The 23,607-nt window shown below is 49.8% G+C and overlaps 1 protein-coding gene across 7 annotated transcripts in view; it reads left to right on the top strand.

The window, feature by feature from the left end:
• SCMH1 (Scm polycomb group protein homolog 1) overlaps window positions 1-23,607 on the top strand; it is a 65,971-nt gene that overhangs the window by 8,000 nt on the left and 34,364 nt on the right. For 4 of the 7 annotated variants that reach the window (XM_066204317.1, XM_066204318.1, XM_066204316.1 and 1 more), the window contains exons 2-8: window positions 6,901-7,007; window positions 10,835-10,919; window positions 13,474-13,542; window positions 17,707-17,777; window positions 19,024-19,258; window positions 21,847-21,935; window positions 22,498-22,741. In XM_066204317.1, the coding sequence (XP_066060414.1) occupies window positions 10,895-10,919; window positions 13,474-13,542; window positions 17,707-17,777; window positions 19,024-19,258; window positions 21,847-21,935; window positions 22,498-22,741 (733 nt within the window). In that variant the 5' untranslated portion in view covers window positions 6,901-7,007; window positions 10,835-10,894. The remainder of the gene's footprint in view (window positions 1-6,900; window positions 7,008-10,834; window positions 10,920-13,473; window positions 13,543-17,706; window positions 17,778-19,023; window positions 19,259-21,846; window positions 21,936-22,497; window positions 22,742-23,607) is intronic. The other 3 variants (XM_066204315.1, XM_066204313.1, XM_066204314.1) reach the window with 3 other exon arrangements.

The following is a 23,607-nucleotide window of genomic DNA, read 5'->3' as shown; positions in this document are numbered from 1 at the left end:
TGTACCCAGTAGAAGATATTTCTTCTATTTGAGTAGATACGTGGTTTTGAATACTGGGATTTCATCTTCTTAAGTCACAGATGAGACCGGAGTTACACACAGGTTAAAAATAGCAAGCAGTAATTAATACCCATCCTCAGTGAGCCTGGCTCTTCTGGTTTTTCTTGACATGTTGAACTGCAGCAATTTCCTCTCTTTTTCCTAAGAAACAGATGAATTAATATCTCTCTACATGAGTGAGAAAATAAAACAGAGATGCTTGTTTCCTGCCTTGGCACACCATTCCCTTGGGGTACCATGAGTTTGTGGGAGCTCCTCTCCTGGGCAGCCCTTTGCCTTGATTGGGCTGGAGCAGACCAGGCACCAGGAGGAATGGCACAGCCACTTCTTCACTCTCCCAGACATCTTCTTTCCCTCTATCAGGGCTGGATTATCTCTGTCTCAGTGCTCCAAGCAGCGGAGACTGACTCCTCTTCCGCTCTAACAAGGGTAAATCCAGGTTTTGTGGCTCTGCTCCATACCCTGAGGGTTTGGAGATTTTATCTTTCTCATTTCTTTAGCAGATGGGGCAGATCACTAGGAACTGTTTCTCATCTGTCCTTTGTTTGCATAAGAAGAATCAGCTGCTGGAAGTGTTGGAGGGGAGTCTGGCTCTGCTTCCTGCCAGGGAGACCCTGAGTTTTATCAGTCTAAGGGTAGATTTTTATTTATATATATTTACACACACACACACACACAGAGAGTTATAACGATCGTTTTACCTTGCCTTCTCTGAGAGAGCAGGTTCAGGAGGGCAGAGAGGAAGGTTTGGGAAGGTTGGCTGTATGGAAGTTGAGTCAGGGACAGGGATGTATATGGATCTGTGAAGGATTCAGGATCTTTGTATGTGGATCTCTGAAGGATTCAGCCTTGAGTGTGACTGGAGTCGTGCCCCGCTCCCTGCCTCCTCCCCTTTGTCAGCAGGGACGCGTCTGTGTTGGTGCTGGTCCTCAGGAAGGTGAGAAATACTAAACCCCATGGAAGGTCATTCCTTTGTGCTGGATGAGGAAAGAGAGCACCTTAGGCACTCCAGTAGTATTCTCAGCTGGTTGCTGTGATGCCATGTGAGGCTTGAGGAGTTTTCATCCGGTGTATTTTCCCAAGGGATATTGCTGAGCATTCCACTTAATTGTCAGGGTTGGTTATAGAAGGAAAGCAGAAGGCAAATGCAGTTGTAGGTGTGTGTAACTATCATCGTCCCCCATGTCTCAGTATTTAGCTCGTTAGAGAGTGGTGATTTTGTCCCACACCTTTTCTTCAGGGCTGGTTTGTTCTCCTCTGCTCCCTGAGCTCTCATCTCCCTCGCTGCCATTTCGGTGTAAACCCTTGCCCCCTGTGTCTCTCCCTGGGGATCACCCTCCTCCCTCGTGCTTGTGAGATACAGGATACTTTAAGGGATTGGGTCATCTCCTTCCCCTCTCTTTGCAAGGTTTTCCTCATTTACATTTCTGTTGTGTCCCCTAATTACCATCCCTTTGGTTTTTCATTCCCCCTCAAGCTGCCTTTCCCTGCTTATGGTCTCCTGAGGATGTTCTGCTGAAACTTCATCAAACTTACATTACTAGAAATAGTTAATGCAACATTTTCTTTGAGGAATTCTCACATCCTGCTTGCAGCATCACTGCACAGTCTGTCATGACATTTCCAATAGAGACACAACTGGAAGTCAGTCCTTTCCTTCTGGATTGCCTCCTGTTTCCCCTTCCATAGGGACATAGGAATGCATTGTTGTCCCATATCTTCCATCCCATAAAGAGGTTATTTTTTAATGGAGTCCAGTAGAGAATTAAGTGTTAAGTTGATTAAACATTTTATATATACATATATCTACTGGGTGTCAACCAGAGCCCTGTGAAGAGTTTACACACTGGAGCCCATTCTGGGGCCACATCCATCACCCTGTAACTGCTGTCTGGGAAAGCAGCCATGGCTGACTGTGCAAGGGGGGCTGTTCTAGCCTGTCTGGGGGTGATATGGAAACCATGCGCTGGTTTTTAATGTACTCCTGTTTAAATTCTTAGTTAAAGACTTTGAAGCATCCTATTGTGCGCTTTTGTGAGGGGTGACTTTGTCGGTGCCTTGGGCAGAATCCCATTTCAAGGTCTCCTGTAAGCCATCTGCTTTCAGTAATAGCTCTTAGCTTTGGCATGTGGCTCAGTGGAGGCTGAAATAGCCACATTGCTGAAAAACTTTCTTTACTGCCTGCTTCAGTTTGGGCTTCCCACTGTGCCTGCACAGGCTGGTGCACCCTCGGGCTGCTCTGCATCAACCCTGTCCTCAAGGTTCACCCTCCAGCTTGTCCCCAGGCAAGGGAGGGGGCATGACCCAGCACAGGAGTGTGGGGTGCACCATATCCTGCACCTCCCTGTGTTCTGGGATGAAAAAAAACTCAGGTACGTGCAAACCTGGCCTGTGGCCTGGTTCCCAGTCTCCAGGGTGTCAGGGTATGGTCAGAATATGCCAGGATCAGGCTACAGAGCCCCGTGTGTGATAAATCATCTCTACTCCCAGGTGTTGTCAGTGGATTGGGTACACTGCTGTGCCAGTCTGTAACCCAGGCCATTCCTCTTCTAAAGTCAGGAGACTTTAACTTTCAGCGCTGGGAGTCCTGCTGACACAAAATAGCTGTAACACAGATGGTTCAGTGTTAGAAACAGCAGCCTTGGGCACACAGATTCAGTTCCTTGCTTTGGCTTGTTCTTCCCATATGGCACTGAAGCCCGTCAGTCCTTTGCTTTCCCATATGTAACAGGCACCTTACCTGCCCCAAAAGCCAGTCTGTGTGTCGAGTTTTGTTACAGTGCATTTGGGAGAGCTCCATGGAGGTACAGTGGTGGTACAGGTCAGAAAAGTCTCTGCTTAACACCCAGAAATAAAGATCTGCAGCTTTTCCCAAAACTCCTTCAGAACAGTTATGGAGAGCAATGGTGTTGGTGGCATCTTTCACACTGGGATGTGGGACATGGGCATTGCTCACCTGAGAGGCAGAACCTCAGAGTGGCTTCAACAGTAAGGTCAGCCATGAAGGATTTGCTGGAATAACTCTGGAGCCCAGTGAAGCTTCCTAAACCCCAGCTGTTACCACAGGGGATTTGTATGATCAGCTGAAGTCTGCACCACATCAGCACGAGTTCATGGTGGGCCACTTGTTCTCCATGGCAATGGGGGGCAGCCCAGGCCTTGGCTCCAAGCCTTGGACATGGTCCTGTCTGGGGAGGAGCAGCACAGGATCCTCTGCGTGCTCTGAATCCCTGCCCATGTCAAGGGGTTTGGAACAAGAGGATCTTTGAGGTCCCTTCTGCCCCAAACCATTCCATGGCTCCATGTTACCCTGCATGGGGAGGCTTTAAGTTTTGCACTGTTTTCTTTCTATTTGAGTGCTTGGGAGACTAATCAACACCAGTCTTAAAAGCAGCTCTGGTTTCTCAACAGTGGGTGAACTTCTTGCAGCAGTCAAGCCCCATCTTTCCAAGGAGGATTTGCAGGGCTGGAGTGCTCACCCCCCTCACTGCAGAAATGGCAGCCACAGAGCTGTAAGTCCCAACTCATCAGTAAACATATCTCTACTGAGAAAACTCATCCTGTTAAGGGGCTTCCTTTAGCAGACTCAAGTCAGATTATCTTATTTGCCTTTTGTTTTAAGCCCTTTCATCTCTCCATTTCTCTCAGCCTGAGTATCCTGTTCCTGGAGTGTGCCAAATATGTTGTCTTTATTGCAGCCTCTTCAGTCTTTGTGGAGAGCAAGGTCTGCTCGCAGTGATACATGTCAGGATGTTTTTGGTTTGATCCAAGGCCCATGCTGGTTTTGTTGGGGTTTTTTGGTTGGTTTTGTTTGCTTGCTTTGTTTTGGTTGTTGTTGGTTGGTTGGTTTTTGGTTTGTTTTGTTGCTTTTGTTTTATAGGGAAGGAAATCTTTATTGAAATCCTGCAAGGTTTGATTTAATTTCTTCCACGGTCATGAGCAGTGGTAACTGTTGTAGCTTTGCTCACAGTGGTGGTTCCTCTCACTGGTCCCTGGTTTTTGTACTCACCCTGAGGGTGATCTCTTCATCTTGACTCAGCAGTGTCTGGTGGCCCACCTGCCATTTCCTGGGAGGCTGACCTATCTCCTCTCCCACCAACCTGAGGGTGTTCAAAAGGAAGTCATAAAATCAATATTTTCATTGTAGAAACATGGTCTACCCAGGTTTTTCGTGTGGTTTTGTCTTTTGAAATATGTTCTCCCATGAGACTTGGCTCAGGGGCTGAGGAAGTGTGTTACTTGTGATCACATCTTGGAGACACCTCAGTGTGTTAACACAAGAATGTGTTTGTGAGGAGCCTGTCATGAAGTCTGGAGTTCATCAGTCCACTTCTTACATGGGGGAAAGATAAAATTAACTCCAGAGAACGAGAGATGTTGGAGATGACAGAAAATCCTTCTGGTAGAAAGAGGAGTAATGGTTTGCAGCCATCAGGTATTTCAGATCACACAAGGGGATCAGTACTGCAGATGGAAATACCAGCATTCATCATAGAGTGTTACTTAGAAATATTCCCTGGTATGAGTGTAAGGACTCTCTAGACCTGATGAGAGAGCGGACAAGGAGAAATAAAACTTCAGTCTTGCCCAGGAGGATGGTAGCACAGAGGTGGAAGGAACTAAAATCATTGCTTGAGATAAATTCCGACTCACCTTTTCAAACTGGCAAGCTGCTCACTCCTGAGAGTTCCCTTTGGGTCCCACATAAACATTCATTTGGCATTTTCGTTTAGGACTCCTTGCCTGTGTGTCTGGCTCTGAGGAGGCTGGTGCTCCGTCCTGGGAGCTGGCCTTTGGCTTCTGACCAGGAAAGGGTTCGGTCAGCTGGCTCGTCAGAGCATTGAGAGCAACAACTGTGGTTTAGACCAGCAAAAGTTCTGGTGTCCACAGGTCAGGCAGAAATCTGAGGAGCCAGGTCTGGTGTAAAAGCAGTTAGAGGAGGCAGATTGTGCACTGACCGTCCTCTGATTTCTCAGGTAACTGGGAAGGAAACCTCAGCTGAAGCAGAGGTTACATGGAAGGGATTTTTAGTGGCTGCAGTGGTCGTGGTGCTCCAGAGCTGTGCTTTTGTGGGGAAGAAATCAATGAAAGCAGGCAGCTTGCATCATGAGAAACTGTCAGGATTCTCTTGTGGAAGCCCCATGGGATTTCCAAGAAGCGTCATTCTCACAGTCCTCAGTCAATATGCAGAGTTTCCTTTTTTTTTTTACCCCCAATCCTAATCTGTGGAGTATGTATCCAACGTACTAAAACCATTTTCCAGCTTCGCTGTTGGTGGTTTTTTTCCTTGTCTCTCTGAAAGCCTCTGCCCTGCTGGCAACGGCATTGTCCAGTGAGGTTTGAAGCTTGGCACACTGTCAACAAACCTTCAGGTTCCCTTTCAATCAAACATGGTAGTGCTGAGATCTGACTTGGATTCTATCCCAAGGTTCACCATAATCATCCTTGTATAATAGGAAGTCCAAACAACCCCAGGAAATAATTCAGATGTGACTGGTGCCTTGAGTGGAATAAAGAAGTGCCTAGAAGAGACATTAAGAGCCTCAGCTCTAACTCTTTTCATAATTATGCGCTCCAAAGGAGTGGAGGCTTTGGAGATAAAGGGATTACATGCGCCTCATGAGGTCTGGAAAGATGGGACAACATTTCCCGTCCACATTTTCTCACTTTTGTTTTACTGATACTGTAGTTGCCACATTTTGTGGAAGAATATTGCAGAGCAGGCTCCCCTCTAACCCTGCAGTTCCCTTCCAGTCTGGCACAGGTAAATTGAATCCATCTGCCCTTAGGGATGAGCTTTTGGAAGAGCCTGTTGGCAAGAGCAGTGGGGGGAGAACTTAATTAGATTAAGACGCATTTCTGCAGTGTTTGTGCTGTGGGCTGTGCTGGAGAGAGCAGCACTCCGAGCTGGGGATGCCCTGGGATGCTCCTCCAGCCCTGGCTGCCTCTCTGCTGCCTGAGAGAAAGGAAAAGGCATCAGAATGTCAGTGTGAATCTCAGTGTAACCCAGCGCAGGGCTCACCAGGGTGTGAACAAACCATGTCCTGAGCTGGTGTCCTGCCCCTGGCCGTGAGCCAGTGTCAGCAGCCTGGCAGGTGGGCGAGGGCTCAGCTTTCCCTTGCCACAACACAGCAGCTGAGGCAGTGATGTGCTGGGCAGGGTTTGGCTGGGCACTCAACCTTCATTCAGCTCTTGCTTGAGGCCTGGGAACTCATGGCCCATGGGTCTCATACTTTGATACTCTTAAAAATGCTGGTTTGCTTTTCAATGTCTGTGTCGTTTCTAAGGTTATTTGTTTACTTCTCTTGATAACTTCCCCCATAAGGAAGTTGCACGTCTGATCGTTTCCAATGAGCTGTTCCTTCTCCCTGGTATATACTTGGGAGTTTTTTACTTCTGTAGGTTTGCTCTGCTGCACTGGGAAGGGATAATTTGGAGTCCCCAGTCCTCTCTCTTCATGCTACTCATTATTTTATATGCCTCTCCTGTGGTCTCTCTCCTTTTCATTACTAATCAGGTCTAGTCTTCCCAATCCTCCTTTGTGTGATAGTTTCATTTTACAAAAGCTGAACTAGTTTCTATCAGCTCAGTTGATGTGATCTTACTCATATCAAAGGTGTTTAACAGCCGCAGTCCCGTGTACTCACTGCGAGCTGAACTTAAATTGTGTCAAATTCTGCACTGCTTTGCGAGTGCAAGTGGGAATGTTTGTTACAGCTGTCTTTAAATTTAAATTTGGATGTTTTAAATGAATTAAATATGAACATGAATAATGCAGCTGGTAACGTAGCCTTTCTGCAATTAAATGCAAACTTTTTCATTTTGTCTCTGTGCTTTCAGGTTTTGCTATGCCGCAGTGTTTGTACTGACTCTGCTGTCTTGTAGGAGTGATGGGGAACTAGAGCCCATGACAGTTCAGTGGAGCCCTTGGCACTTTTGATATCTCGGTGAGTGAAAGTTGTTTGAAACTCTGGGAGAGGCACTTCATCTGCTACTAAAGGCAGCAAATCAGTTGGTCTTTTTACATTTTTAAGGTAGCATCCTGCTGAAATGAATTTGCACATTGATCTGTCCTTTCAGGTTATAAATTCTGGAAACCAACACTCCGTAATGCTGTAGTTCATGCTTGGGAGATTATCTTGATCTCCATAAGCAGGAGAAACACAGCTTTTGGAAACAAGGGGAGTTTTAACTCTGGCGTGCAGCTCTGTGCAAGTGTCAGGCTCAGGAGATGGAGCATTGCTGCGTGTGCTGGGCTGTGGAAATCTCAAAGGTTTTATGTGATACAAGAGTGAGATTGTGTCCTTTGTGCCATGGATCCGGCCAACAGGTCCTCATCAGGGGCATGTTTGTGCCTGAGGTGATTCTGGAAGATCTGTCTCTGTGGATAGCCTGGTTTTGCCCCTTGGATACCAGACTGTAGCTTCTGCTATTTATTACTTTCACATTTTTTCACTCTTCAGTCCCCAAATGGAGTAAAGGCCATGTCCACTGGTACCACGGTGCTCCTGTCCTGCAGTGCCTGTGAGCTTGTCTGTTCTGCCTTTGGCTTTCTTCTCTCTACACTGTAGTCTCCTCACTGGGGCATTTCAGCCTTGTCAAAACCTATAGAGTGATTCCTCTTGCCATCCATTCTGTTGTCAGTGAGATAAAGTCCCTGGGTGTTTCAGGTTGGAAGGAGCTTTTGGAGGTTGTCTGGTCCAATGCTGCAGGCAGAGATGGGCTGACTTTGAAGTCAGAGTCAGCTACAAGGTTAGATCAGGCTGGCAGGGGAGGGAGCTGGTGATGTTTGGAGTGTCTCCAAGGGTGGAGATTTTACAGCTCCTCTGGGCAGCTATAAATGACAGTCAGTGGAAACCATCAGTTCCCAAGCCCTGTGTTAATAAAGCCCAGGGGCAGCAGAGGGGCAGCTCCTGTCTGTGCTCCCTCTGACCAGGGGCAGGACCCAAGGGAATGGCTGGAGCTGTGTCAGGGCAGGGTCAGGCTGGATATAAGGAAAAGGTTCTTTCCCCAGGAATGGTCCTGGGAGACCTGCCAGAACTCCAGGAGTTTGGACCGTGCTCTCAGACACCCCCGGGGTGGGACTGTTGGGGTGTCTGTGCCAGGCCAGGAGTTAGATTTGGTGATCCCTGTGGGTCCCTCCCAGTTGTGATTGTAGCAGTTTCAGGAGGGCTGGCGTACACAGTGTCTGTCTCCATGGCTGAAGAAGGGCAGCCCTGCATCCCAGGGCAGGAACTGGTCCCAGTAAGGCTGCTGGCTCCCGTCTGGCTGTGTAGGTCCAGCTGCGCCTGGGGCAGGCAGGCTGAAGCTGTGTATCACGGAATTTGGCTCTGCCTCTTCTCTAGGCATTACATGACCAAGCACACGAATTATTTTGCTTTCTTTTCTTGAGTTATGATCTTGCAGGATTAACCCATGTGTTGCTGTCCTGTGATGTGAGCTGTCCAGGGGATCTGGGTGGTGCAGAGCTGTGGTGGAGGCTCATGAAGGCTGGCAGGAGTCAGGCTGGGGCTGGCACATTTGAACAGTGTCTTGGAAGCATATTTTGGAGATGGAACGTCCTTGAGCTGGCACTCATGTGGCTCTCAGCAAAGTGGGATTCCTCATGCAGCTTAAGTCTCCTCCTTTGGGGAAGAGTCACCGTTTGTTTATTTATTTCTTTAGATTGGACATTTACAACATCTGATTCTCTTCCATGACATGAGATCTTGCTGAGGGCCTGCTGCAGTGTTGGCTGAGGAATACCAGCAGTCAGCTCTGTGCTTTATCAGTATCACAGAATTGTAGAATCATTAAGGTTGGAAAATACCTCCAAGACTATCAAGACTGGACACCACCATGTCCACTACACCAGAGCACTAGTGCCACATCCAGTCATTTCTTCAGTACACCACCACCTCCCTGGACAGCAGATTCCCATGCTTGACAACCCTTTCCATGAGAGACTCTTCCTGATGTCCAACCTGAACTTCCCCTGGCACATCTTGAGGCTGTTTCCTCATCAACTGTCCTCCCTTTTTCCTTCAGAGAAGAGACTGATCCAGCCTGTCTGCCCCCTCCTGCCAGGGAGTTGTGCAGGGTGAGAAGGTCCCCCTGAGCCTCATGAGGGTTATTCCCATTGAGAGGATGGAGGGTGCAGTAGTTCACCCTTGTCCTGGGCCATAACCTTTCACAAACGCTGTCTGAGCAGCTCAAACACAGTCACAGTCAAAAACACATTTTGGGGTTTTTTCTCCCAATACTTCTGAAGGGAAGGGGTCACACATCCCTGCCAGCTGGGCTCTGAGGTGTTCAGGCTGAAGCAGCTTTTCAGAAGCCCTCAGAGGAGCACAGGAGCTCCTGTGCCAAACACATGAGATTTATGTGTGTGGATACCTGAGAAAGTCCCACAGACAGCAGAGGGGCAGAGCCAGAGGTGGTGAATGCTTGTCTGGTGCCTTCATGTATAAACACCTTTCAGCCTGGCTTTTTATGTCTAGGGGACTTTTCCTGCCAGGACTGCTAGTCTTTAATAAAAATGACTGAAGAAAATTATGAAAAGAAGCTTTAAAAGTTGTAAATAACTTTTCACATGTAGGTTACTTTCTGCTATTGAAAGGGAAGCCAACCTTACTCCTTTCACAAGTGCGTACAGACACACACACTATTTAGGAGAGAGGCAATAAGTGACTACTGTGCACCTTTTGATTTGGATTTTAAAAAATCAGATTTTTTTTCCTTTAGTATTTAATATTCCTTCAGTATTTTTCTTCTCAGAGTATTGCTCAGTGTTGCATGCGAAGAGGCTGTAGTTTGTAGAGCTGTTACAGAAAATTCAAATCTATTTCTCTTACATTTAGAAAAATCCTGGTTTCTCAAAATCTCAAATTCTTGCCAAGTTGGATCTGTAAATAACCCTTTAAGCAGCTACTTGGTGCTGCATCCTGAGGCAGCTTCCTCCTCCTCCTGACTGCCCCACTGTGAACAAAATGGAATTATATTGATACAATTAATCTTTCATTAGTTAGTGGAGTGTCAAAACATGCTATTCCTGGCTTTCCCAAGGGCTTGTTTGTGGCTCAGCCGTTCATTTGGATGTTTTCTGGCAGGGCATGCCGGGGCTTTGTGGGTGCAGCACACCCTGCCCTGTGAGAGTCTCTGTACATGTCCAGCACACATCTCCCAAGAGCTCGGATTTTTCAGGAATATTTCTTTATAACAAGAATGCAAATGCCTTTGCTTGTTGGGCACAGTCCAGCCAGTTTTCCTCCAACGAGGGAAAAAAAATGCAGCAAAACTTGGACACTGGTGGCAGTACTCACAGCAAAAGTATTTCCTGGGGGTCATTGTCCAATTTCTCATCCTTATTCCCCAGAACTGCTGCGAGCAATTTGAACTGTAAGTGGCAGGCTAGGGATTGCTGTGCTGCTTTGCCAGAGTTAATGTTATGTTTCCATGTGTTTTCTTTCATAAATTCCAGCTCTGCTTTCCTTTGTTAGTGGGTGGGAGCAGCTTCTCCTTCCGCACACATGCTCTGGACCCGCTGTAGGGTTAGCACAGAGACAAGCATGTGCTCCTTGTGCTTATTTATGCTGCTCCTGCTGCCGTGAATGTGATGTTGTCCTCAAATTGGAGAAAGTCTTGTAGTTTCAGGGGGTGAAATGAATCGTGTGTGTTCTGTGCAGCCCCGGGTGACAGAGCATGTGTTTCCCCCCACTGCGTGATGAGTTCATGGTGCAGATGACTGTGTTCTCCAAAATGGGGAAAATTCTCATCGTTATTTCTTTTGTCCTAGACATCTTCAGTTCTCTAAGAGCAACCCAGTCCCAGGATCAGGACAGCAGCAGGTGGTAGAATGCGGAAACCAGGCCCTCAGAAAGGTGAGCAGTGATGCTGGCCACAGCCAGGGGCCCTGCAGTGAGCTGCTGTGGCCTGGAGGGCCAAGTGCCTCAGGGGGGCTGACAGTGGGGTGGGAGCCGAGGGGATGTGCTTGGAAGCCCCAAAACAGAGTTGTGTGTTTCTCAATCACAGTTCATCCATCCAGCCCTGTGACAGGAGGAGGAGAGTCCTTCAAGGGGCATCCCTGCAGCTCGTGGGGCGCAGTGACAGCAGCGAGGGTGCCCTGCAGACCCCACAGCACCATCTGGCAGGGCTCCCGGCATGAGGCAAACTGCCTGTGCTGGCACAGGCCTCCCCCCTCTAATGAGGCATGAAACCAGGGACCAGCCTACCTTGTGGAGAGGAAATCTGTCAGGAGGTTACCCTGCCACCGAGTGCCTGGGCCCCTCACGCAGCACGTGCTTCCTGGGTCCCGCATCCCCAACAAAAGGGGTGAAGCCGAGCAGGCTGCCTGCAGCTGAGCTGCTCTGGCTTCTTGTGCTTAACAAAAATATTGATTTCCTTTAGTGCTGTGCCATGCATGTGCGTTTGACTGGAGTGATCTCATCACAGGCGCTCCGGAGGAGGGGGGAAGGGAGAAGCGAGAGGATGGAGCATCCTCCACAGCTCTTTGTTCACATCTGCTCCATGCTCCCAAGGTTTATTGCAGGAGATTTCTATGCTCGATTTCTCTCCTCCCTTTATTTCTTTTAAATGTCTCCTTTGCTTCTGTCGTGGTTCATCTTACAGCAGCATTATCCTCTTCCTAACACTGCTTGTCCTTTAATGAAGTGAAAATAAATGAAGGAAAGCAGGGAATGGGGAGACCCTGCTGCGAGGCAGCTGGAGGGCTTGGCAATAAAGGAGGCTGGTTGATTAGTCAGCAGCGTGGCTGAGGCCCGGGCTGGCTGGATTCAGCCTCACTCACAGCTTGGTCTCTGTGCTCCTGGAGCCCCCAGCCAGCCTGCCTCTGTGACCTGTGCTCAGAATGCCAGGCTGTAGGTTGCAGAGGCAACACCTGCACCGTGCACATGTGGGTTTCTGTCCTACTTACCTGCTTTTTTAATAATGCATTGAACTTTCTCTGTTTCTTTATTTGTCTGCAGAAATTCTTGTTTCTCTCTCTCTCTCTCTCTTTCTCTCTCTGCTGCTTTTGTATCCTGCTTAATGAGGATTTTTGCATGTTAAAGGTTAAGAACAAAATGTACGTTCACCTACAGAGTATGGTGAGAAGCTCCTTTGAGTGCATGGATGCTGTTAAGAGTTGTCCTGCAGCACTGAGGGGAGCCTTACCCACCCAGGGGGCTCTTTTGCTTCTGACTTAAATACTTTATGTCTTTTATTCTTGCTTTCTTGGGGAGATGGCACAATACTGTGCCTCATGGTAATGCATTTATTAGGAAGGGTGTCCTTCAATCCTTTTCATTCATTTATGTCTCTCCAAGGAGGCTCTTTGTCTGGCCCATGTCTAGTGACTCTGTGACCACACTCCATATGTCCCTTGTGTTCATTTAAAGGATGCTGATCTGGCATCCCTCTGTTGGGCTGGAGGCTGTTGGAGGAAGGGTGGGCATCCCCCACTTCTTGATCTATCACTTTCCAGAGCAATAAAACCTACATGCTGTCCTGTCCATTGTGCTGAAAAGAGCATGTCAGGAAGAGAAGATTGCAAAAATAATTGTCCCAAAGCAATTCCAGGCACGTTGAGACACCCCAGGCCACTTTAGAAGCAGCTCTTAGCCTGCCTCTTCCCCAGCTACATGTCAGGAGATTTCAAAACTTTCCCCTTTCACAAGGAGCTGCTTTTCATGGGGGCAAGGCACATTTTGTAGGGCCCTACCGAGCTGCTGTCTAGAATAGCCCTAAAAATGGTCTGTAAAATAAAGGAGCTGGAGTGCAGCAGCACTCCCAGGGTGCCCAGCCTGGCATCAGCAGGTCGAGGAGCTGGCTCAGGGTGAACTCTGCCTTGGCACAGGGATTTTTCATCCCTCCTTTGGGCTGGAGGCTGGGATGAGCGTTCCCCACTTCTTGCTCTATCACTTTCCAGAGCTGTCTTGAGAACTTTATTTTTTTCAGAGCTCTGAGACTCACAGCTGTCATGAGCAAAGACAGCTCAGGTGAGCTGCTCTGCAGAGCTGGTGCTGCTTTGCTGTGCCCTCTTCTGAGCTGCAAGGGACACAAGGAAACCTCAAGATTCACACGAGCCATTTTTAGTGGCTGTTATATGTGTTCCTCTCAAGCCCTTCTTCCCGCAGCTAAAATGATGGAGCTCTAGCAGTTTGCTGTTCTTTGTTATTTGCTTGTCACTGTTGGAGAACAGTGGCTGGTGAGAACCAAACAGAGAATGAGGTGCAAATGTAGAAACCTCCTGTCAGGTACCTGCATGAGCTGTGGGGAGGAAGGGAGCACACCCCAGAGATGGAGGCAAATCATCCACGTTATTGGGGTCATGACAGGGAGGTCACTGCTCTCCTCTGAAGTGCCTGTGAAGCAGATAGTGCAGAAGGGTGTATCTGGCTCCTTTCCCTGACACAAATGCTCTGTTTCTTGTCTCAGCCATAGACTGGAAAGATGGTAAAAAGCACAAGTACAGCCGCCCGTCAGAGTCTCCCTCCCAGTACCAAGGTAAGAGAGCTCCCTTTTTCCTCCCAGCTTTTTGTCGCACTCCCTTCTCCTTTTTATGATTTCTGAGGATTTCTTTTGACAAGTGCATGGCAGAGCAGTGAGGATTGGCAATCACCTGCAAGAAACTCTGAGCAGCTCATCACTGCTCAAAGCTTGGGCACATCCTTGTAGGGTTTGGGCCTGGAGAAGAGAAAGGTCTGAGGAGAGACCATGGAGCCTCTTCCAGTGCCTCAAGGGGCTCCAGGAGAGCTGAAGAGGGCCTTTGGACAAGGGTCTGAAGCGACAGGACCATGGGAATGGCATCACACAGTCAGACAGCAGGGTTAGATGGGATATTGAGAAGAAATTCTTCCTCATTAGGGTGGGGAGGCCCTGGCACAGGGTGCCCAGAGAAGCTGTGGCTGCCCCTGGCAGTGTCCAAAACCAGGTTGGACAGGGATTGGAGCAACCTGGGACAGTGGAAGGTGTCCCTGCCCATGGCAGGTGGTGGAAAGGGATGGGCTTTAAGGTCCCTTCCACCCCAAACCATTCTGTGATTCTGCACAGTGAGGGGGTAAAAGTGCAGCATTTTTCTGGCACAGAGCACCCTGTAATCCAGGCTGGAAGGATTTTGGCTCAAATCTGCATTGACACACCTCTGAGGAGAGCAGGACAGACCAGACAGCACCCTGGTGTTTCAGAGCTGTTAGTTTTGACTGGCACATTGTGACATTTTGCTGAGCAGTGGGGCTCCTGTTACCGACTGTGGCTGTTACCCACAGAGCACATGCAGCTGGATTGATGGCTGAGCAAAGCGCCTGCGAAGGGGCAGGGTGGGACAGGCAGGAGCTGTGCCTGTGGGAGAGCTGACCCCTCGGGAGGCCATGCTCAGACATCAGGGACTGCCACTGTCACCTTGGATAGACAATGCTCTGCTCATTTTCATACCGAGCTGGCTCAAACTGCGCTGCTTTCATGTGCTGCCTTGGTGCTCCTTAGCAGCCACACATATGGGCTGCAGACTTTAATGGGATGCCTTGATCTGGGCAGGGCACGTTCTCCTTCACAGATGTGACCTGAAACACACATGTATTGTTTCAGTTGGATTGATGACCCCTAGGGAGCCAAAATGCTAATGGAGCCCAAACCAGACTTCAGTTAAAGATATAAACAGAAACTCCGTCTTCATTTAAATTCTGGGCAAAGGATCAATGTTAAATGCAACATGAAGAGAATCAAAACATGAGGGTGCAGAGCTGCTTGTTCACAACTACTGCAGTTTGACCCCTTGGGTGTGTGGAGTGTTTTGTTTGGAGTAAATATTTTTGAAGGTTAAGACATCAGAGCCCAAATCTGACTCTCTGCCTGGAAGTAATATCTGCCTTTGGCATGAGCACTTGACAAGGAGCTTTCCCAAAGCAAGCACAAGTGACAGACAGTCACCCCAGTGGCATTTCCACAGCCAGGTCACAGGGAGTCACACGAGTTCCCAATCCTTGGCTTTTCTTTGCCCCGCAGATGTAATTGCAAAACCAGGGTGTTTCTCATTTAAGTGTCTTTCTCTCATTTCTTCCTGTGAATAAGATCCAGTGTGCTGGAGAGAGGCAGAGAGGGACTTGGGACGAGGGCCTGAAGTTTCCTCTCATGCCAAGGGTGTGGTGGCAGCTTCCAACTGCAGTCTGCAGTTTCTACCTTGATTTGAGGGTAACCTTGAAACAGAAGTGCAGATTCTACCTGTGCCATCTGTGTGTAAGGGGATGGCTGGTAGTGAGCAGAGAGAGAGGGAGGGAGGGCTGAACACTGCTGTATCAGCTCTGTCTTTTCTTAAAACTCTTTCTGCTGCTCCTGCTTTGCTTTGCAAGGTAAGTCACCAGAATCATTAGTCATAGAAATCAGAAAGAATATCCTGAGCTGGGGAGGACCCACCAGGATCATCCAGCCCAGCCCCTGGCCCTGCCCAGACCCCCCAACAATCCCCCCTGGGCATCCCTGGAGCACTGTCCAAAGGCTCCTGGAGCTCTGGCAGCCTCGGGGCCGTGCCCATTCCCTGGGGAGCCTGGGCAGTGCCCAGCACCCTCTGGGGGAAGAACCTTTCCCTGCCCTGGCCCGGCTTCATGCTGCTCTCTCAGGTCCTAGAGAAGCTGCAGTTCCTAGTGCTGTGTGTTTCTTCATACAGTGGTTGAATCCCAGCAGGCTTTAGAATGAATCTCAAATAAGTTCCATGTCCAAACACTATTTTTAGGGGCTTGCAGCTGTCTCAGAAATTCTCTGCTCCCGCTGGGGTTGTGCAGCATGGATCTCGGCTGTGGGGTGAGCTGCTGCAGGGAGCAGGACAGCCTGGCTTGCTGTGGAGGGAGCGAAAAGTGGAAAGATTAAAACCATGACAACTTTTAAGAGTGATGGATTGAAACCAGCTGAGGAGAGGCTTTGGGTTTTTTTAATAAAATTGTCAAGCACAGCTGATCCTGTTCAAGCTGCTGTCTCAGGGCCTGGGGCTAAGACTGGCACTGCTGACCCGGTACTGTCACCTGGGCACCTCTGAAGGGCCACCCTGGTCTGAGATGAGCCCAGTTCAGCTACCAGAGTTAAGGAGTGGGATGCACGAGGCATTTCCAGGCCAGGAGTGCCTGGCTTTGCTTTGCCTGGATGTTTACTCCACATTATTCATACAAAGAGTTTCATTGACAGAACCAAATACAAAATCGTATCTTCAATTAAAGCAAAAGGATTTTGGTTTTATGAGAGCATCACTGCAGTAACTCACTGAATTTTTTCATTCACCCAGTGTGAGACTGTGGCTGAAAGGAAAATATGTGCCAGTGGATGGAGCTGAGTACTCAGGGGCATGGAGAGTGCTGTCAGTCTGCAAACAGCCATTCTCAGCCAGTGTGGCAATGAAACTGTATTTTTTCTGTTCATTTTCCCCATTTTTAACAGTGTGCTAGTCATCTGCATGGGTGGTGGTGAGAAAACAGCGTTCCTTGCATTTATTTGAAGCTTGTAGATTATGAAAGCTCCTCTGTGCACGAGGCAGCACTGAAGCAATGTGTGCTGACCTTGCTGCCTCAATTTTCAGAGGTGTGGTGTGTGCTGCAGTAGCTAAAACGGCTCTTAATGTAGCTTTTGTTTTGAAAATAGACTGATTAAGAACTTGCCGTGACTCGTGACTCGGGGAGGCAGTGGCTGACTTTAATTGTGCTGCCACCAATGCTCTTGAAATGCCTTGAAAACAGTGGTCTCCCGGGAGCTGTTTGAATGAATACAAGTGAATGTCATGCTGGAAGGTTCCTCTCCCAGCTGCTCAGTTTAAATGGCAGAAGTCATGATTTGCTCGGATCACGGGAGCTTTTAATTCCTCATTTAATAACAGGTTTCCCTGGGTGGCATACTGCTTTTACCCTTCCTGCTGTACATGAGGAAGGTGCAGGCAAGGATGAAATGAGCTTCCCCTGGCAGCAGCACTTGGTGGAAGGGGGCTTGGTGTCGGGTGTGAGGTAGTAAGCTCAGTAAATCCCTGTTTGGAGGATTCCTGCTCCCATCCTGCCCATTCTGTGGACTTCATGGCACTTCAGGAAGTTAATTGCTGACCTGTCCACTTATTACTGGGATTGGGCTGATCCCTAGCCATGGGATGGGCTCTGTGTGTGTGCTGGACCAGGGGACCATCCAGTCACCACAAAGCAGGTTCCTGTTCTAAATCCATGATTTAGAATCATGGGATCACAGAACGGCTTGGATTGGAAATGACCTTAAAGATAATCTCATTCCAAGCCCCAAGCTGTGCTGCTCGTAGCCCACGGTGACTGTTTGCAATTCCCAGACTGAGTGATGTGTTTAATGAATGGTTTTTAAGGGACAGTTGTCTGGAAGCCTCCACAGACTCCCATCTGTGCTGGGTGTTTTCCATTAAGTTGTAGGTTGTTATCCTGACTCTGTGCAGCCCCTTCCCGGCAGCGCTGAGGCAGGAGGATGCCGAAGGCAGCGCCATGCTTTGTTCTGCCTGTCAGTTACAGTTGTAAATCTTCTGTGCTCACAAGCATCAGAGGTTCTTGGTGAAAACATGTTGCCTGTGAGCACCTCCTCTGTGAGAAGTGCAGAACTGCTGGCTTAGGAGTCTGGCCAGTTCTTTTGCTGAGAAATTCGCTCACCCGTTCCTATTTGAACCCCTCTGTTTTTACTTCTCAGGTCACTTCACCTGGGAGAAGTACCTGAAAGAGACATGTGCCATCCCAGCTCCTGCCCATTGTTTCAAGCAGGTAAGAGGGTGAAAACAAGAAAAGTCAAGGGCTGTGGTTCACTGGGGACCCCGGAGTTCTGTGCCTGGGGTAGGCCACTGGTTTGGCAAGGAAGATACTTAAGGATATTGGAGATTTGACAGAAATCCAAGTGCTGAAGCAAAGATTAAAATGATACATTTAGAGTAGCACACTAGATTTTCCTCTCAGATGTGCATGTTGGGAACACGAGTATGCTGTTATTCTGTCAAGCATGGGCCTTTGGAGGAAGTGTCCTGAGAAGACTGGGATCCAGCCTGTGGTGGATCCTGCTCAATCAGGAGATTTTCAGCAGAATTAACCCAATTGTTGTGACAGAATAGCAGCCCCTGGGCAGCGGGGACTGAGCCCAGAGGTGCTTGTGCTGAGCACAGGGGGTGCAGGAGTGAATCGGTGTGGGACACCTGGGTCCAGGCAGAGGGGAGCATGAGTGTCTGTGTGGGTCTGGGGTTGGCTGGGTCAGTCTTCCCAGGAGAGGGTTAATCCCCCATGCTGGGCACTGGTGAGGCTGTGCCTCAGATCCTGGCATCATTTTAGGCCCCTCACAACGAGGGGGTTGGAGCATGTCCAGATCAGGGAACAGAGCTGGGAAAGGGACAGGAGGTCCAGAAGTGGCTGAGGGAGCTGGGGAAGGGGCTCAGCCTGGAGAAAAGGGGGCTCAGGGGGGACCCTGTGGCTCTGCACGAGTCCCTGACAGGAGGGGACAGCCGAGTGGGATTGGGCTCTGCTCTTAAGGAACTAGGGACAGGATAAGAGAAAACAGCTTCATTTTGGGCCTGAGGAGGGTCAGGTTGTATTTCAGGAAAGTTTCTTCACTGAAAGGGTGATCAGGCCAAGGAAATGTCTGTCCAGGGCACTGATGGAATCCCCATCCCTGGAAGTGTTCAAAAAACCCGTGGTTGTCATGCTTAGGGGTAATGGGTTACTGGTGGGCTTGGCAGTCCTGTGGGAACAGCTGGAGTTAATGATCTTAGAGGTGTTTTCCAGCTTTAATGATTCTGTGATTCCAAGAGAACGGGCTTCAGCTGCCTAGATGATGCAGGATGGAAGGATGGGGGTCTGTTACAGACCTGCCAGGGCTTGCTGAGTTCTCTGGGGTGCCTGTTCTGTGCTGTGCCTGGAGGGGCTGTCAGCCTTCAGCAGACTCCATTTGGGTGCTCCTAGTGCCTCAGCTGGTGCAGGCATTGGCAATCCTGGCTCTGACTGGCCCCTGTTTGATTCTTCTCAGTCCTACACTCCACCTGCAAACGAGTTCAAGATCAGTATGAAGCTGGAGGCCCAGGACCCCCGGAACACCACGTCCACCTGCATCGCCACCGTGGTGGGGCTGACGGGCGCCCGCCTGCGCCTGCGCCTCGACGGCAGCGACAACAAGAACGACTTCTGGAGGCTGGTGGACTCTGCTGAGATCCAGCCCATTGGCAACTGTGAGAAGAATGGAGGCATGCTGCAGCCTCCACTGGGTGAGCTGGAGTTCAGCTGTCCAGCGAGGGTCGAATTGATGGTGGGGGAAGCTTGGGGGTTTTTATAGATCTGTGCTTGGCACAGAGGCCCATGGTCTGCCCCTACCTGCTCCGGGATATACACCAGATATATGAACCGCACCAGGTCTGTGTTTCCACATAGGCACATGGACAGGGAGATCCTTTGGACTGTAGATCAAAGTGGTCTCTGCACCAAGGTGAGCTGCTTGCCCTGGATGCAGCTCAAGCTCTGGGTTGTTTCCCAGAGAAGCTGTGGCTGCCCCATCCCTGGAAGTGTTCAAGACCAGGTTGGACAGGGCTTGGAATAACCTGGGATAGTGGCAGGTGCCCAGGCCATGGCAGAGGGGTGAAACTGGATGATCTTTCAGGTCCCTTCCAACCCAACCTACCCTGTGATTCTAGGATTCCGTACCAGGTTACCTGGACAGGAAACATAGTGTCTGAAAAGGTTCACAGTGACTAAAGTCCTATCTCATGTGAAGGGACACTTGAAATAGTTCATACTTATTTATTTAATTTTACTTGGCTACAGCATTATAAACAGCCTGGACAGTCTAACATTTCTTCCAGTCTTCCATTAAACACACATTTTCCTTTTTCTTTGATGCTAGCCCAGTGACAAGCTGATTTGCTGATTCTTTCCTGCAAAATTAACCTGCTTTTGCGTTCTGCTGCCCAACAATTCTAGCTTCTTCACAGATCTCTCTCTCAATTAGCATATCCCCAAATATTTCCAAGGCCAGGCTGGACAGGGCTTGGAACAGCCTGGTCTAGTGGAAGATATCCCTGCCCATGGCAGGGGTTGAGATGAGCTTGAAGGTGCCATCCAACCCAACCCAACCCATTCAGTGTTTCTGCTGCCCGTCTTTTCCGGCGGCCTGTCCCGGCTGCGGTGTCGGTGGGTGGCTCCTGTGCCGTGGCCAGGCGTTGCCAGCAGAGGGCACGAAGCGCAGGTGGAACAGCCCTGGCTGTGCCGGGGGACAGGTCCGGGAGCGCTGCCCCCTGTGCCCGGCTCTGCTCTGTGTCACCTACTTAACCTTGTGCCAGAGAAGAGGGCACGGTTAGGTGAGACTTCAGGAAGAAACTTTTCCCTGTGAGGGTGGTGAGGCCCTGGCACGTTGCCCAGAGAAGCTGTGGCTGCCCCATTCCTGGCAGTGTTCAGGGCCAGGTTGGATGGGGCTTGGAGCCACCTGGGATAGTGGAAGGTGTCCCTGCCCATGGCAGGTTGTGGAACTGGATGATTTTGTACCCAGCATGAAGGCAGGTAACCAAGCTAGTGCTGCAGTTGTCCTTCCTGCCTGCAGAGCTCTAGGGCCTAGAAAACCCAGCAAGGATTTTCTGTTTCCTGTAGTATTTTCCATGTGCACACATCTGTGGCTGCTCTTTTTTTACACAGATAATTCCAGTGACAGGACCCAGGGAATGGCTGGAGCTGGGCCAGGGCAGGCTCAGGCTGCAGATCAGGAAAGGTTCTTCCCCCAGAGGGGGCTGGGCACTGCCCAGGCTCCCCAGGGAATGGGCACGGCCCCGAGGCTGCCAGAGCTCCAGGAGCCTTTGGACAGCGCTCCAGGGATGTCCAGGGGGGATTGTTGGGGGCTCTGGGCAGGGCCTGGGGCTGGACTGGATGATCCCTGTGGGTCCCTTCCAGCCCAGGATATTTTATGATTCACATAAAACATTTTCTTTGCCACTCTGAGCGCTGAGCTCTCCCATCCCCTGTGGTTTTGGTGACTTGGGTTGGTTTCCAAGCTGATCTGACAGAGCTCAGGGCTGGCAGGGTGACCTGTGCTGAGCACTGCAACCTTAGCAAAGTTTTGCCATGTTCTTGGTCCAGGTCCAGTGCCAGGATTACCTTCAAAACCCATCAAACACAGGCCAAACACAACTGAGCAGCATAAATTGCCTGTGCAGGAAGATGCATGTTTTGCAAAGATGTTTTGTGATACCCAGAGCCTTCTGTTGGTGTATAGTCACAGTCAGTGCCACATGCTTCAGAGCATGTGAAACTGCTTTTTTTCTTCCCATAAGCCCCCTCCTGTTATTTCTCCACTTTTTTCACAGCAGGTGTTGAGCCAAAACCTGACATCCTTCCCTATAATGGTTAAACCTGTTTCCCAGCCAAGTCACAGCCTCTATTTCTTCAGATTAGCTTGCCTGCAGCTCTCACTAGAGGTGAAGGAGGCCACCCAGAAGCTGTGATTCCCTGTTGAGGCAGGAATTCCATAGCCTGAGTGTGCACTTGCTGATTCATGTCTCCCCTGCAGCAGGATCACTGGAGCTGGCAGCACTCATGCTGCACAAAGTGCTCTGCCTGGATGGTCAATGGGTCAATGGGATTGTTAGGATAAGTGGATATTGCAATCAGACAGCTGTTTCCAGATGTTTCTTTTCAATAACACAAATGCTTTGCATTCAGAATATCTGGATCAAGTCCCACCTGACTCCAGCTTGGGAGGAGGGTGGTATGAGATCACGACTGTGTGAGTTCCCATTAGAGCAGGCATGTGCTGCCAGATCCATCAACCCCCACAGTCTAAAAGTCTCCATCTCTGCTTCCCTCCCCTCAGGCTTCCGGCTGAACGCCTCCTCCTGGCCCATGTTCCTTCTGAAGACTCTGAATGGAGCAGAGATGGCTCCTGTCCGGATTTTTCACAAGGTATTTCACCGTTTGTGCAGATCCTTCTGGCAATGGTCCCTTCACTGCAGAGCACCAAACTCAGAGCTGGTGTCTCGTAAGAGATGTACTGGTCCCGTAGGAGGTGACATTGCACAGCTCTGCCTCGGGGACAGACCTGTGTCCTCTCCAGCTGTGTCACAGCAATGTCAAGATTTAGCCAGAGGTCTGCCAAGGAAGTGCCTTGGGCTTCAGCACTAGGGCTTGAGGCAGGAGCTGGTTTTTCGCTGGAGCTGCAGGTGCTGCTCAAAGTGGGGAATGCAAGGTGGGGACATCAGCACTGCTCTGAAATGTTGCACTCCCTGGGTTTGGCCCAGCAGCCAGCTAAGGGCAGAGCAGCGAGTAGTGGATTTTTGCTGCCTCTTGATTAAGGGGCAGTGGCTATGTAGCCCAGCCAGTGTGTGCACACCTATTGGGGTTCAAATCCAGCCCACTGACTCCCTTCAGCTGCTTGTGGAGGTGAGTTTGCTGGAGAGGGCACAGCCCCGGTGTGGGGAGGCACTGCCGTATCCCCTTTGAGCATATATTCCACTTCTTCTTGTAGGAACCACCATCTCCTTCCCAAAACTTCTTCAAGACAGGTATGAAGCTGGAGGCAGTGGACAGGAAGAACCCTCACTTCATCTGCCCGGCCACCATTGGGGAGGTGAGAGGTTCTGAGGTCCTGATAACATTTGATGGCTGGAGAGGTGCCTTCGATTACTGGTGCCGATATGATTCCCGGGACATCTTTCCCGTAGGCTGGTGTTCGCTGACTGGAGATAATCTGCAGCCCCCTGGTACAAAAGGTAAGGCCCACGTTGTTGCTTAGCTGTCTTTCTCCTCCACTCAGCTCTCAAAGAGCAGCAAAGCAGGCAGAGACTGGCAGCAAGGACACCTGGGTGCCCTGTCTGGTTTTTGTGCCGCTTCACACGTGGTAAAGGTGCAGGCGATCAGTCCTATTGCACTGAAACAGCCTGGCACCAAGGTGCTGAGGGGCAGCTGTCCATAAAGATGGCCTGGATGATGGCTCTGGGGAGGGATGGTGCTGTACAACATTTCTGAGGTCTGCTCCTCTCCAGGAATTTCCTTGAAGTTTTTCCTGCGCCATTGAACCACATTTTCCTGTGCAGTTTTTTCTCAGGGGGCCTGGAATTATGAGTACTATGAAGCTGCAGGACTGCGCCTCTTTGTACTTTGGACAGTTTTCTTAGTCTGCCTTTGCTGTGAGTGTGGACAAAGCAGGTGTGGAGCAGGTCATACCTGCCTTGTTCCTAGGGTAGGAGCAGTGCTGGGGAGCTTGCTGCCTTGCAAAGGCCTGAGCAGTGGCTGGTTTGTTTCTCAGACATGTCTCAAGCTTTCTCACGTCACAGTTGTGTTTGGGCCCGGGGGGCTGTCACTGTCCCCAAACACATCCCTCTGGCATTTGCTGACTGCTAAGCCCTGCATGTGCTTGTCAATGAAATGAGGGGCAGGAGAGCAACCTCTCTGCCAGAGCTGAAGGATTGCTTAGGAAAGGCATTTCTCTGACAAGACTGTTCCTCTTGGAAGTCCTGGGTCAGCTCATGCTGCCCTGTCAGGCTGGTGCTGGCCCTGACGTGGGCCAGGTCTGTGCTCAGGGCTGCAGGACTGGTCTCAGTGGATTGCCTGAGGTGATCTCACATGATCTGTGTGC

Source organism: Chamaea fasciata, unplaced genomic scaffold (genome assembly GCF_029207755.1).
Source record: "Chamaea fasciata isolate MVZ Bird 193981 ecotype frontalis unplaced genomic scaffold, bChaFas1.0.hap1 SCAF_26, whole genome shotgun sequence".
In the NCBI taxonomy this organism is placed as follows: Eukaryota; Metazoa; Chordata; class Aves; order Passeriformes; family Sylviidae; genus Chamaea; species Chamaea fasciata.
Note: the sequence above shows the minus strand (reverse complement) of the source record. Positions and strands in the feature narration are given on the sequence as shown.